We start from the raw sequence: 16122 nt of genomic DNA on the forward strand, positions 1-16122 counted from the left end.
AGTTTAGATTAGAGGATTTATATGGGGGAGGGGGGAAGTTTGGGACCAGCCAGGGTTAAAATATAGAGTTCTGCAAACTCAAGGGACTCCAGTTTTGCAGAGAAATACTAGTTTTAACACACACACACACACACACCCCTCCTAATGTGGAGCTCCAATGGAATAATAGCAGAACAAGTGCGGAAGAGGACACCCAAAATTATTATCTTATGCCACCCTGTAAAAAAACCCGAGACCTTGGAGAGCCACTGCCACTCTGAGTAGACCAGGGGGTGGGGGTGGGGGGAGAGAGAAGCTTGCAATGCACAGCCTTTTCATGTTCTTCCCCTGGGTCCTAGGCTCAGACTATTTATATTTATAGGTAATATTTTGGGGGGTGGGGAGGTTTGGGACCAGCCAGGGTTAAAATATAGAGTTCTGCAAACTCAAGGGACTCCAGTTTTGCAGAGAAATATTAGTTTTAACACATACTCCCTCCTAATGTGAAAGTCCACTGGAATAATAGCAGAAGACGTGCTGAAGAGGACACCCAAAATTATTATCTCAAACAACCCTGTAAAAAAAACCTCGAGACCCTGGAGAGCCACCGCTACTCTGAATAGACATGAGGGGGGGGGGAGAGAGAAGTTTGCAATGCTCAGCTGTTTCATGTTCTCCTCCTGAGTCCTAGGCTCAGACCATTTATATTTTTGGTTATATTTCTAGGGGGTGGGGAAGCTTTGGGACTAACCAAAGTTAAAAAACAAACTCAAGGAACTTCAGTTTTGAAGCGAAATATTAGCCCCTAATGTGGGGCTCCAATGGAATAGCTGCTATAATATCTTAAAATGTGTTTTTCTGTGTCCTTTATAATGTTTACATCTCTGTTACCTAGCATTACATTTTATGACACACGTGACCTGGCCCAACAAAGTCCAATTTATGTCAAAGTTGCCCCTCATAAGAAATGAGTTCAATACCCCTGGTCTATTAAAACCATTAAAATAGCAATGGAAGAACAATGTTATAGGCATCAGCATAAGTTAAACAATCACTAAGAAGTCACAAGATGATAAGCCAACACAACCAAAAACAGAACAAAATAGTATGGCCTTCCTGGTACCTAAATTCAAAACCAGGAAGATTCCAATTGAATCTTATGGTAGAGTAAATTTGATAAATGTGGTGTCACCACTGAGGAAGCCCTATCATCTGTCAACAATAGTCTCACTTCCACAGGAGAAAGGTCTTTGAAGGAGATCTTACAAGACAAGCCTACTGCATACAGAGTAATACTGTCACTAGTGGATCACATAAACAGCTTGCGGTGTTCTTGAACTGAACCATGTTGGAAAAGCAGGTTGGCATTGTTGCCAAGTGTACCTTCTTTCACCAAAATTATTCTCCCTTCCAGATTCTGCCAAACTAATTTATGGTTCTATATCATCTAGACCCAATTACTGAAACATGCTCTATATAGGACTACCCTTTAAGACAACCCAGTAGCTTCAACTAGTGTAGAAAGCAACTATATGCCTTTTTATGGGGTTCAGCCATGATGTGGATATTATACCAATTTAAAACTAGTTGCACTCATTAAAACTAGTGGCACTCATTACTAATTTGCTTCTGGATTCAATTCAACGGGCTGGTTCCTACTTTTAAAGCCATTTATGACCTGGAACCTATATATATGGAGGACCACCTTCTCCTACATCAACCTCTGTAGAAACTGGCTTCTTTGCACCAATTCTTTCCTTTGGTCAACAACCGTGTTTTAAGAGCTTATGGTTCTATATTGTAGTTTAGTACTACAATAGTTTAGTATTGTGTTATAAACTCTGTTTCTTGGCCTCAATGTCAAGTTTGTAAGCCACCTAGAGCTAAGCAGGAGAAGCAGGGTTTAAATATTTTAAATAAAATAACTGTGTGACTAGAGTTCTACTGGGTCAACAGTGTCTTCAACAGACTCTTCTCATCAAAACCATGGGTATATAGCATTGGGTCTTATGAGCAGCTAGAGAACCTTCACAGCTTCATAGGTCCATATGTTAAAAAGTAGATTAATATGTTACAAGTCCCTTGCTGTAATAAACAAATGGTTAGAACTTTAAACAGGGCTAATTTAATGATACTGTAAATATGAAAGACTCTTTTACCCATGGTATAAAAGTTGGTACAGATTTTCAGCCAAGGTGTAATATCTTACTTATTGAACCAAAAGAACATTACCCTCCAAATGCCCATCATTGTGTATTGGCTATGGGCTACCATACTGTAATATCCTGACTAGATGTTTCAATTATTTTGTTAGAGTGCTATCTAACAGTATCACAGCAGAATTCAGATGGATATCATCAGGTCATTACACAACTTAGGGGTGCTTCAAATAATGCTTTTGGGAATTTTGCTATAGTTCCCAACTACAAAATATATTAATTGCTGCTGTCAATTGTACAGCATGTGTGGTTTTAGCTGATCAACTTCCTACAACATACAGAAGCTGGGAGTTGAGACCAAATCCTTTCCAGATCACACACCACATGGTTAAAAAGGTAAGTTGTTACCAACACATATGTTGAGTTCAAACTGAGATGTATGGTATGTGTACTTTGTCACTGCAAATCATACCCAAGTCCAAAAAGTGACTCAGTTGTGCCTCCATTGATACACTTGTAATTCTAGTCAGTGCAACCAATAACCTTTCATCTCAAGTACCCCTGGCACTTTATTTAGTCATGAGATTGCTTTGGCCCATAATTATAGAAGAGTAGGAACTGGGAGGGGCTGATGAGAAGGTTTTAGGGAAGTAAATTTAGGTTGCCATAAGAGGTGGTGAGGTGTCTGAACTGGGATTCCCGCAAATGGCCCCCATTGAAGACATTTGTACTGCAGCAGACATTAATTGGGAGAAGGCAGAGTAGCAATTTCCTCTAAAATCAACTTTGCATACAGAATGCATCCAGCTTTGAATTTAGCAGAATGAGATGGGATGTATGTTCTTGGTGCCTGACATTTTGTTGGAGAAGTGACTACATTCCTTCCAACATTTTCCAAGATCACATTTGCTGGTCTAGTCTAATTACCAATAGTTGGAAATCTCTAAAATTTAAAATCTGTACATAAAATTTCATGATGAATTCTACAAGCTGCTTGAAAAAAAAACAGCATCTCTACTAGTGACCTGTGGATTAGCACCCATTAAAATGTGTGCTCAGGAAAATTTTACTTCGGCTCCTTGTATTTCTGACTGTGTGCTGGTTTATGCTAAAATCTTCCTCACCACATGGACAGATGCTACATGTGACTGGTTCCCAATTTACGCTTGGATTCTATACCTTGACTCATCTCATGCTCCTCTTTGCCTGTTGTGGAGACAGTTGTCTGCTGTGAGGCATGTTCCTCTCGTGCTACCCACTTTTAGGCTCCTTGAAAGATATTGGTCTTGCATGACCAGAAGTGCCTAGTGCTGGAGGAAACACGAACTCCACAGCAGAGGACCACCTTTGCAGTGGACAAAGAGCAGTGTAAGTGGAAACAAGGCACAGGGTCCAAGCCTTGGCTCTGTACCTTCGATACCACTTGGTAAACAGCTGTCCTACATTTCCTTGTGTGTCCCTGACAGTAACAGACTCCTGTTACTAAGAGCACATTACACCAGTGCTCTATCATCTGGAATGGCTCCTGTTATCTTTGAGACCCAAAGTTACTTAATAACATATTTAAAACATGAACAGCTTAGGTCCTATATATCAGAGAAAACGCCTCTGGCTGGAACCATCAAGCTCTCTAAGATCAACCAAAAGAACTCTCTTATGTTTGCTATCTGTTTACGAAGTTAGTTCACAGAGAGCATTCCTGGTGGTTAGACCTTCTCCTTCCTGTTGAAGGCTAGTCAAAGTCTGAGCAGCATCCAGAAGCAGGCTTAAACTTTACATTTTTGGCGGCTTTTAGTGGTTAGAAATTGCTAGTATGAATTATAATATTTGCTAAATTTATTTATTTTGTTTTTAATATGTGTGTGTGTATACGTAAGATAACGTTACATATGCCAAGCCTTGGGAATGGAGTAGGTTACGAACTCAATAAATAAATATCTGGAATATGGCCATATGGAAGGCCTTACTTCTAAATTATATTAGGTTACAGCCTAGAGCAATGTTTTGAATGGGGCAATACTTTCCTGCTGCAGCAGATGGAAGTGGAATGTCTCTTCCAACTATTTCTTTCGTAAAATGTACTTCTGCCACTAAAAATAAACACAAGAGCTAAAGACAAGAAGAAAAGAAGGTGATACAGGTAGCCAAGAAAAGCTCATGATAATATCCTGAAGATCACAGTATTATTAGGAAGGAACAGATCAGTAAAAATAGGATTTGGGTATAAGGTGCAGATAGGTATGCAGTAGCAGCTATTGGGATCTAAGGACCAACTATATCCCATATTTTACATGCATGCATGGAACACAAACATTTAAGCTCTCAGCTTAAAAATAAAGAAACCTGCCCACTTTTTATAGACTGATATTTTATTTACCAGATATTGTAACTGCTTCATTAACGTATACTGTTTTCAAAGGAAATAAATTAAAAATCTGTCTGTTATGACAGAGAATGTAAAAAATACCTGGAACATGAGTAAAGGTCTCTCCAAGGACAGAAACATGAAAATTTAGCTCCATCTGTTTCATTTTCAGCAGAACTTTAAAGAAACTCTCCGGATCTTTATCGTGTTCCCTTGAAATAAAACAGAGTGCACTTTGACTTTTGGACTTTTTATGTGTAGAAAACATTGTACTTATCAGAATAACATTTACACTACATTTTAATTCTACTACAAAATGTCAGACTTCAGGATACTCTTAGGCTGCAATTTTTATCACTTATGTGGTTCACTGAAATCAATGATACTAGCTTCTAAATACAGAAAATAATTAGCACTTTGGGTAACATGCTGTAGAAGTATTCCAGTTTTCTGAAAACATGTATGAAACTTCCCCCTCAAATCAGCTCACTGTGTAACCCAATGCACACTCACTCCAGTGTGAACCTTTGCACTGCCATTAGAAGTCATTGTTCTTAGAGAGAATTAGAACAAAACATTTTTTGGCAGAGAATTGAATGATTTGCACTAAGCATCCATTTATTTCACACGAGACCATCGTGGATGTGGACTCTGGGGATATGGATCAGATGGAGATATCATTGTGCTGGAAGCCTTCAGGAATGGGAGATGGGCAAAGAATGGACCCAGGATGTCTCCGTCATGCTATGCCCACCTTAAGAGGAAGGGTCTGGGGCTCAGTCAGACAGCACATAGAATCCCTGCCACCTCCAGTTCAAGAATCTCAGGTAGCAGGTGATGGGAAAGGTGGCTTGATAAGCAAGAAGGGGTTTAGAGCCAGTTTGTTGTAGTCGTTAAGTGCACAGACTCTAATCTGGGAGAACCGGGTTTGATTCCCCACTCCTCCATTTGCACCTTCTGATGTGACCTTGGGCAAGACTTAGTTCTTCTGTCAGTGCTGTTCTTGAAAAAGCAGTTCTTGAAAGAGCTCTCTCAGCCCCACCTACCTTATAGGGTGTCTGTTGTGGGGAGGGGAAAGGAAAGGAGCCTGTAAACGGCTCTGAGACTCCAAGTGAAGGGTGAGGTATGAATCCAATCTCTTCTTCTACTCCTCCTCCTCCTCCTCCTCCTCCGCAAACCTATGCAGAGTTATTCCAGTCTGAGCTTGAAACCAATGGGCTTAGGCTGGAGTAACTCTGCATAGGTTTGAACTGTTAGACAGCTCAACTGTTCAGTTCTTATAACAGAAGGAAATTTAAGGCTGCCTACAGGGCTGTGACCCAGTGGTAGAGCCTCTGTTTGGCATGCAGAAGGTCCCAGGTTCAATCCCAGGCACCTTTGGTTTAAAAGATATGGCAGTAGACCTGTGCCTGAGATCCTGGAGAGCCACTGCCAATCTGACTACACAATACTGCCTATGACTCTGATTTGAGTATAGAGCAGCTTCATATGGTTCTCAAATTACTGTGAGAACGTTACAGCCTTTGTGTTGATCTCTGCTAGCCTGAACAATGCACCAAGGAAAGGACACATCAGGTAGTACAGTCCAAAAGAGACCATAGCAAGGAATTACATTACAAGGTTATAAGGATTCCTGATAATATATGCACTATTATAATTACTAAGTATTATAATCAATTAAGGGAAGCCTCTTTCAAATCTCCAGGCTGTACTGGACAGATCTTAAAAAGGAACAATTGTTTCAGTTTGGAGAGATGAGCTACACAAAGAAGGTGGACAAATTGGAGAGGATTCATGAAAAAAGGAACATGTTGTCAGGTTTAGATATTTTATACCAAGTCAGAGCAGGAGAGATAAATTTCAGAAGAGCAGTCATGTTAGTCTGTAGAAGCAAACCCAACAAAGAATCATTTTAAGTTGAATTGTGGAGCATGTCCTATCAGATCAGCAAAGGGGCAACCTGCCTAAAGAGGATGTGGAATCTATTTCCTTGGAGGTTACCAAGAAAAACTCAAATGGGATTCTGCCAGAGATGCCTTCCAGCAGTGGTTCTTAAGCTTTTTGGCACTATAATCCTTTGAGCCAGCCAACAAAACTGAAATTACCCCCTAAGCTTTATAAATAGCAAACATGAAGAAATGAAAATCAGGAAACAATAACAAAATCATATTTTATTTTCATACTTTATTTAAACCATTGCCTAATAAAATAACATAGCTTACAGCTGAATAATTCTTATGCTCAAACACATAAAAATGTAGGTGGAGGTATCAATGGGATAGCTAAAATTGTCTATTCTTGATAGGCTTTATCCGAGCAAGAACAGGTCATGAATAAGAGCTGGTATTCTCAGTTCTTAGGTCATGGAGACATCATCGGTGTGAACTGTACACTGGTGAAGCTGGAGTTTGCAAAGGTAGCTGACAACGTTGACAAGTTTTGAATATATTTATCAGATTTCCTTGTAGTGAGCTAATTGATTGCTGTGAAAAAAGTCTGTAAGATAGACCAGGTTTGAATGAATACAAGGTCTGTTGTTGTCTTCATATAAAGTTGTCACTATTTCGCCGTTCTTCCCCCTTCCAGGAACATGGTGATTTTTTTCCATTCAATTCTACCACATGGTTTAAGATTTTCCCCTTTGATAACCACTGAATTGTCTGTATAAAGCAGAAGTACACTGAATTTGGCCATAAACGCTTTCAACACAATATTCTGAAAATCCTGCAGTTTGTGGCACAGTTTCAAATACGATTAACAAGTTTAACAACCTCAGACAAGACATCAAGGAGACCAGGGGAAAGTATCTTCACAATCAAAGCATATTGATGAAGCGTGCAAGGCGATCTGCATCAAGACCACATGAAAGCCAGAAGAAAGGCCCATTATCAGTGCTGCCCCAGCAATGCATATTTTCATCCACAAGGATCTGAAATTCTCCAGCATCCTTAAAACATAATCTCTGAAAATAGGTGGTCAGTGAGTTAGATCCAGACTAAATTTCCCAATAGAAGAATGGAACTTTCCTGCATCCTCTTTCCCACTATAGCCCACTGACCTTCATGAAACATTGCTCCTGCAGGATTGAGGACCCCAAAGAATGACTGGGGAATTGTTGAAGTAGGAAAGGGGAATTGTTGGAAATTCCAAATTTAGTTTGGATCCAACCCAGTGACTCAAGGAACAGAAAGTCCTTTTTTCACAAAGTCACATTTCAAGTACTAAGCATATATAAGTAATTTTCTGTTGATTAATCCGACAGACACATTTATTATTTTTATTTATTTACTCCATCTGTACCCCCCCCTTTCTCCCCAATGGGGATCCAAAGTGGCTTACATTCTTCTTCACTCTTCCATTTTATCCTCACAGCAAACCTGTGAATAGGTCATGATGAGACTGTGAGACTGTCCCAAGGCCACCCAGGAAGCTTTCTTGGCAGAGCAGGGATTCGAAGGCATGTCTCCCAGACCCTAGTTCAACACTCTAACCACGACACCACTTGGGTTCTCATTTGAGTGCTTTCTATTCAATCCAAAATGTCTTTGAATATCAGAAAGATTCACCTTCTTACCATGTCATTTGAAACTGAGGTCATATCCACTTTCCTCATTTTTTGCTCCCCAAGGTCAAGTCTTGCTACATCTATTCAACATGACTTGACAAAGTCTTCATGGGACTTCTTGTAAGTATGGGACTCATTACATGCTGCAACACGGACAGTAGGGGGCTATAAGAACAGTTTCATTTGCCAAGTAAAGTGTTCAGTTAAATCTACATGGGAAGATTTCTGAATCTTCTCCTTTTTATACAGAATTCAATACTTTTCTCCTGCCAGCTCTTCATGACTCTTCAAAGTGGGCCTTTAGTTTGCTGGATTTCTTGCTGTCTGCACTAAGGACTTAACTGTGAAGAATGCATTGAGGCTTTCCAATGGACTTATCAACAATGTTTGTGAAAACCCAATATAAAAATGCTACTCTGTGTGACTGTTTCTTGCTTATAAAATTCATATCCCACCTTTTGGTCCAAACAGGACCACCAAGGCATCTAACAATTTAAAGAAGAACATTATAAAATGCATCATAAAATCAGTTAGAACTAAACATAAATCATGTTAAAAACCTACAATTAAAATGTAGAGCAGGAAGGTGAGACCACTGAGGAATGAAACAAAAAAGTTTTCACCCACTGGTGAAAGACAGTGACAGTGGGGGACAGATGAATATCCTAGGAGAGGGAGTTCCACAGTTTTGGTGCCACATTTGAGAAGGACCTCTCTTGGGCTGCTACCTGTCTAAACTCAGAATGCGGGAGCACCAGAGGCTGGGCCTGAGAAAATTATAGGTTCATATGGGAGTAGGTGGTTGGTACTGTATAGAGCTTTAAATGTCAGCACAAGTATCTTGAATCAGGCCCAGAAACAAATAGGGAACAAATAGGAGTGCAGATGGACTAAGAATGGAATGATATGGTCCCTATGAACATAGGTTTCTTTCCTAAACTGACTGATACAATAGTTGTACCCCTCTCTCCAATCCCCAATCTCCTTCCTCAGTTTAAGAATACATCCAAAGCTCCCATTCACAGGTGTTGGCGAAACTTCAGGTATTACAATGCCAAGACCATGGCGATACAGCCTGGAAAATCTACAATAACTAAAGAACTCCAGCCGTGAAAGCCTTCGACAACATAAAGACAGTTCTACAAATCACTAACCAAAGACTGACTAAAACAAAGACAGTTCTACAGATCACTAGAGAAAGTAGAAGTAAAACCAGACAAAGAAAAGACCTTCTGGAAAGAACCCTGGGAAGACTTGAAAAAATACAACAAAAAAACTACCTGGATAACAGGTGTGGAAAAGAAACTGATAGGAAAGCAAATGGAAAATCTTACAATAACCTTGGAAAGCCTGCTAAAACAATTGAAGACAGGGAAAAACTGGACAGTGCCTGGAAGGGAAGAAGCCCATAGCTATCTACTTAAAAAGTTGACAAGTCTTCATCTATGATTGGTGCAAAAACATAATGATGTGCTCCATTCCAAAGCAGTAGAAGACTGGATAACAATTGGTAGGATATTCCTCATTCTGAAGATAAAGGAGCAGTGCCAAGAATTAGAATTAGAAGAGCAGAAATAAGGGGAGGGGGTGGGACCACTGCGGGAAGCCAGAAGAGGGGTTAAAGAAAGGGAAATGGGTTGAAAATATTGATTTAATGTTGAATTTGTTATAATATCCTACTAATAAAAAGGTTTTTTTTTTTAAAAAAAGAAAATGTTGGATGTGATGGGGAAACAGCTTTGGCCTAGGCTGGCCATCTGGCTGGCGGTGGGTAGACCCCCCAAAAAAAACGGGGGACCCCTGGCAAACCGGGGGGTTTGGCAACCCTACTTGCAGCCCAGTTTAAACTGCATTGCAAGAGAAGCCAGCCACAGCCAAGGCACTGGGAAGCCAACTACCTACCAACCTGGATGATCCTTGGGCTTCTGCAGTCCATTTAAAGTTTAAAGGGACTGCATAAGCCTGCCCGACAAACACCTGAGAGGCAGGATCAATCTTTGCCCACCTCTCTGCTGTTTTCAGATCTACCAAGTATCCCCAAATACATCCAGGATTTTTTTTTTAAAAAAAAAAAATTCTCGAGAAAACCCAGATACATTTGGGTAGCCAAAATATACGTGAAAAATACCAATAAGGTATTTTTCAGGCTCAGGTGCATCCAAATGCACACCCCTATTGTGAAGCTCTTAAGTTTAGATTGCGTTTATTGTGAAAGCGCAAGGCCGATCCTATTAAAGGCATCAAATGGAAAATAGCCAAGGATTTATCAAAGGTTAAAAGTGGTCCTAGTGGAAGTAGTAGGGAAGGCAGCGAGGAAGCCCAGTTTGCAAGCCGTGGCACATGATGCTGAATGGGAGGCATTTGCCTCTTCAGTTTTGTTGCTTTCAATGCTAGAGAGCTTCATTTAGACCAGTGGTTCTCAAACATTTTGAGGTGGGGCCTACTTCTAAATTCTTTCTTTTAGGACCCACTTTCAAAGTAACTTCACACCCCTTTTCCTCCCTGCAAGATAAAACAACAATCTTATATTAGTTAACACTGGGGAAGTTTATATTTCAATTTTAATTCCTAATATTTAGAAATATATAAAATTATTGAGCAACAAATATCTTACAGCCACTCTCCTAATTTGCCTAATTTGCCACTCTCTCTCAGCTGCCACCTCCTTTTGAGACTTACCTGTGGCAGAATCATATCCTACTTTTGAGAACGCATAGTGTGATAATCATACATGTGCAAGTCAATCATGCATGTGCAAGTCAAAGAACCTCAAACTTTTTGAAGTGGGATCTCTTTCTAAACTTACCCATCCTTCAGGACTCATTTGCTAAGTAATTCCACGCTACTTTACCCCTTCCCAATATAAAATGCAAGAACCTCACGTATCAGTTAACATTGGGCAGGGTTTTTAATTTTTTTAAACTTTTATAAGTAAGTAGAATGGCTGAGCAAGAGACTTGTTTCATAGCCATTTGCATATTAAATGGAGGTAGACTCAAACTTGCCAACAAGCCTCCCACGACCTCTTCTCCTACCTTCCCGGGCTTGCAACCCACCTATCAGAGTCATGACCCATTTTAGATCCTAACCGACCATGTGAAAACTCTCTAGGGAAGTCCGCCCACAATCAAAGCAATTGAGCTACTCCCCCAAACAACTTAAAGTTGTCATCTAAATTTCAATTACCCTTGCACATCTGCTATGAGACCTTACTGCTTGACTTTCCTTGTGACTCAAAAGGGATCTATAACACCCCACCCCAGAGACTGTTCCTTCTCAGCACCACTGTGTGGTTCACTGTTAACCCAAGTTGGTGCCTCACATTAATGAACTGTTGGCCTTGACGCTGGGTGAACAAAACACTAAAAACATCATCTGAATCATATTCTAGTGATTTTCACACTGCATAAAAGAATGGCTGGTGGTGATGCTTTTCTTAAATCAAATTACTTTGGTATTTTTAGCATGCACATAAAAATGAAGGAGTCAAATTCGAATATTAGATTCTCAATAATATTCATGTGAACTGCAAGACAGAAGGCCGTATCTGCCAGGAAAATCTAGTAGAAAAAAGGAGGTGGCCTATCATGTGTTGTGGGCAATTCTTCAGGGTGTGTTTTCAACTACCATTTTCAATATAAATTAAAGCATAAAACATGTAATTATCTAAGGCAAAGTATTTTGTTCGGGTTTATTTTACTTCTCTGCATCATTCCCAAGATTTCTCTTCTCCATCACCATCAAAATGCATTACAGTACCATCAGTACTGTGAGAAAACCCAACTATTTTGGAACATTTCTCCCCGAGAGTATTCCTCAGTTTAGCAACATTTCTCACCACAGAAATCTACAAGATTTTCTGTGGTGATCACTCCAAGTTAATGATTATATACCAACGATAAGAAAGGAGACTGCAAAGACTCATATCAAAACTATTCTGGATGCAATTCAGAATCACATATTATTATAATTGTGATTGATTTTGACAACACCTTAGGAGGAGCCCTGGGAAAAGTATTCCAGAAAAAGCCTTCACTGTTCTAATGGAATAAGGACTGGGGACAGTGCAATCTGGTACACGACAGTGGGTTTAACAGCAAAAACACTGCATAGAGGTCATTCTAGTAGATACTTGCTCCATGTTACCATTGTGAACATTGATGTTGAAAAAGAAGCAGTTTATCAAAATCATGATGAATCTACCATAGTATGGGATTCCAAGGGCAAAGACAAAGATCTCTGGTTCATCCCTGAATCCTATTTTTACACACTTTCCATTAGAAATCACTAAGCAAATTTGGAAAAATAGTCAATGAAATCTGGCCCAGGACTTACTACTATGTGATAGACAGAAGAACAAAGTTCTTCTTTCTCAATTAGAATAATTTGCCACTTAAATGAGTAGAATACTCACATAAATAGTTAAGTCAGCTAAAACAGTGTTTGCACCACTTCTGTATGGCTGGGAATGATAAAGGCCAATACAAGGGAGCACCCATAATAATCTTTAATGGGCATAAGTTCCAGGGCTCTTTTTGTAGAAAAAGCCCAGCAGGAACTCATTAGCATAATAGGCCACACCCAACAGCAGGAACTTATTAGCATATTGGGCCACACCCCTGACAGCACCACTCATTAGCACATTAGGCCGCACCCCCATGTTACCAGAAGTGTGGTTATCCAGCCACACCCACCTTTTACTTGTTATTCTGTTTACCTTGTTTGTTGTCAAAACTCAGGGCTTTTTTATAGGAGGAACTCCTTCGCATGTTAGGCTACACACCCCTACTGTAGCCAATCCTAATGAATTTCTGCTGTTGGGTGTGGCCTATTATGCTAATGCATTCCTGCCCAAAAATAGCCCTGGGTATAACTCAGGCTGTGATGGACAACAACATGGAGACTTCTGCATGGAAAGAAAGGGTAGTCATCCCTTAGATAGCACTACTGATGTCTTTTGGCTGGAGCTAAGGGCCCATCTTCTATTCTCAAGATGCTGCCTGTCCACTGCCATGGTCCTATTATAACCAGTCACCTCCACACAGCTACTGGAATATGTACGTGTCTGTCTGACTGACTGACCTAGTCTGGCTGGCTGACTGACCTAGTCTAAACTTTCCTTGGCATGCCCAGCAATCTTCCTCTTTTGGTCCCAGGCCTCAGGGCCTATCCCACACTGCTTGGAAATGGTAGCACTGTGCAATGATATGGTCCCATAGCCTCTATATGCTGCTGTCATCTTTCCACAAGAACCCTATTTGCATGCATGCTTTTCCTGTATACCTGTTTTCTAATCATGGGGGGAAACCCAGTAAGAAGTCAAATTCCTGCAGATCTGTAAAAATACCAACTGGTTGGCAATAATTCCTTCTGCCATCTTTTCAGATTTCGGAGGATCTTTCCCTTCACCTTAATTTTTGAGCATTGTTTTCTCTTGTAGGCACTAGAGTCTGTGACAGCTACAGAGGAGAAGGAACTGTGTAAAATAAAATAATATTTCCTTGATTTATCTTATTGTCATGTTTGAAGTCAGATGGAAAAAAGAAAAGAAGTGAAGCAATGAGAGGGGGAAAGATCTACAGAAGTGAGACAGGGAATGAGAACAATGTGTAAAAGAAGAGTTAAGGAAACACATATATAATTTCAGAGAATATTTGTCTACTCTTAACAACCTCTAAAGATCATAATGAAAGAAAATGAAGTACTTCCTGAAGTTCACAGCAGGTCATTCATGGCTTCCAGCATGTATATATGTTACATAATAGAATTTTGCAGAAAGACTAGGTAAAAAAAAAAATCCCCTAAAATTAGGGTTGCCAAATAGATTTGACTCACCGGCGGGGGAGGCTCCTTCCCGTCCGGGAGTCTTCCGTGTGTGCGCGCGCGTGTGCGCCGCCGGAGCGTCACCCGGAAGTGACGTCACACGCTGGGCGGGGCCACACCATTTGAGGGGGAAACAAAGAGTTTTCCCCTCAAATGGCTGCCATTTGAGGGGAAAACTCTTTGTTTTCCCCTCAAATGGGGTGGCCCCGCCCCCAGCGTGCGACGTCACTTCCGGGTGACACGCACGCGGGGGTGGGGTTTCCCCCGGGCCCCGATTCCGGCGCGCCAGGAATCGGGGCTCCGAAACGGGGGATTCCCCGCCCCCCGGCTGCATTTGGCAGCCCTACCTAAAATACGGCTTATGAGTATAGGGCACACTGTCTGCCTTCAAGAACAAACGGAGTCTTTCATCATCATCAGAAGTCCAGGGTTGCAGCACAAGGAGAGAAGCATACCCACAGTTGAGGAGGGAAAGAAAGAAGAAATATCTGCTCAAAGAAAAAGGGAGAAAGAAAAGGAGGATTTCCAAGCTTCTGGATAGCTTTGCCCTGACAACAGCTCTTCTTCCAACCCTGACGTCATCATGACAATGTCTCACCGTTCTGAGGGCCTTCCCCTCCAACAAGCCTATTAATAAGACTGCATGTGTGATACAGGTGCGAACAAGAGATTATGTGGATATGTGAGACACTTATTGCCGGGATATGTGAGACAAATTCCATAGGCCTCTACAACTACTATCTTTTAACTGAAGATGTATATTTGAGATACAATAGATTAGAGGTCTATGGACATAAAAGATACCTTGTCACTGAAAGAAATGAATATTAATCTGTCATCTAACCTTTCACAGGTATATTTGATCTTTCAAACAGATGTTACTGCAATAAAAGACGCCATCTTTTCTACTTGGAACACAGATACTGTCTAAGTGACCACATACAAAGGAAATCTAGTTGGGCTTAGCAGAGGCCTTTCTCTCCTGTCTCCCCTTGTCACATATACATGAGCACAAGCAATGTGCCAGTTCAGTCTGAGGAATGAAAAATGTGTGTATACTTCCCATATCCCTATTCATTCTTCACCCTCTGCTTGTTCATGTTATGCAACTTCCTGGTCCCAAATAACGTCCACAATGTGATACAATGGAATACTAGATGATATGAAAGATGTGGACACAAATTTCCATTCCACAGAACATTTCAGGGGAGAAATATGACTGTGTGAAGCTCTACAGGAATGTCTCTCAATGTGGGAGCTACACACTTATGTGAGGAAGGATCATGATCAATGTTCCCTCTAAGCTGTGGAGTTTTGTGAGCAAAAATTCTACTTTGTGAGCTACTGGCATTAAAGTTGTGAGTGAGCAATTTGGCTCCTGCATAAATTAGTTTGCTCTGGAGCCATCCTTCCTGAGCTAAGACAAACATGTGTGAGCCAGAGGCTAAAAAACGGTGAGCTAGCTCACACTAACTCAGCTTAGAGGGAACACTGATCATGATCCTGGCACCTCTCTGTTTAGGCAATCAGCCTCCACTTTCAGAGAATGATAGAGGCATACCCTAGTTTCTGAATACCTATGACTGCATACCTTAACAAAATGTTTGATGTGAAAAGACCCAAAGGGTTTTTAAAGGAGACAATGAGGAAATATAAAGAATATGAAAACATGATTCCTTTTGAGCCTCTTAAATTATCTCGTGAGAATAGAAAATGCTGAAAAAACAGTAAATAAAGGCTTTCAGGACAGCCTCACTGAATCATTTTCGACTTATAAACTTAAAAGCCTGCTCAGAGATCTTAAAAACTTTTGTCAAATGTATCTTGTGTTTCCAGAAATCATAAAGCCACAATTCTGAAGAACAAAAAAAGTATTGTGTTGCTAAATCACCAGCTAGTTTTCTGTAAGCAAGATATTTACCATCATCATCTTGAATTGTGTTCTTCCAAATTTTAATTTTTGAAGACCAGATCACTCTGTAACTGCTTAACAGAGAGAATCAAAGTAGTACCTCTAAATATCTCAAAGCTCTGATGGGCTTATATTCTGCTCCTTAGGTGAGGTATTAGCAAAGCTTATTTATTTTCATTTCCAAGGGTTTTATTTGCCCATTCCCTTGCGGTAAAGCTGATTTCCATGATGATTCCCTTCTTAATTTTAAAACCTTTTTTACTCATCATATAGACATAAGAATTTCCCCTAAAATAATGAAACCCTTTCAAAGGAAATG

At 40.4% G+C, this 16122-nt stretch overlaps 1 protein-coding gene across 3 annotated transcripts in view; it reads right to left on the reverse strand.

The window, feature by feature from the left end:
* Window positions 1-16122, reverse strand: part of GTDC1 (glycosyltransferase like domain containing 1) — a 318983-nt gene that overhangs the window by 34895 nt on the left and 267966 nt on the right. For all 3 annotated transcript variants that reach the window (XM_015424489.1, XM_015424490.1, XM_015424488.1), the window contains one exon: window positions 4606-4715. In XM_015424489.1, the coding sequence (XP_015279975.1) occupies window positions 4606-4715 (110 nt within the window). The remainder of the gene's footprint in view (window positions 1-4605; window positions 4716-16122) is intronic.

The sequence above is a fragment of the Gekko japonicus genome, unplaced genomic scaffold (genome assembly GCF_001447785.1).
Source record: "Gekko japonicus isolate JY-2015 unplaced genomic scaffold, Gekko_japonicus_V1.1 scaffold124, whole genome shotgun sequence".
In the NCBI taxonomy this organism is placed as follows: Eukaryota; Metazoa; Chordata; class Lepidosauria; order Squamata; family Gekkonidae; genus Gekko; species Gekko japonicus.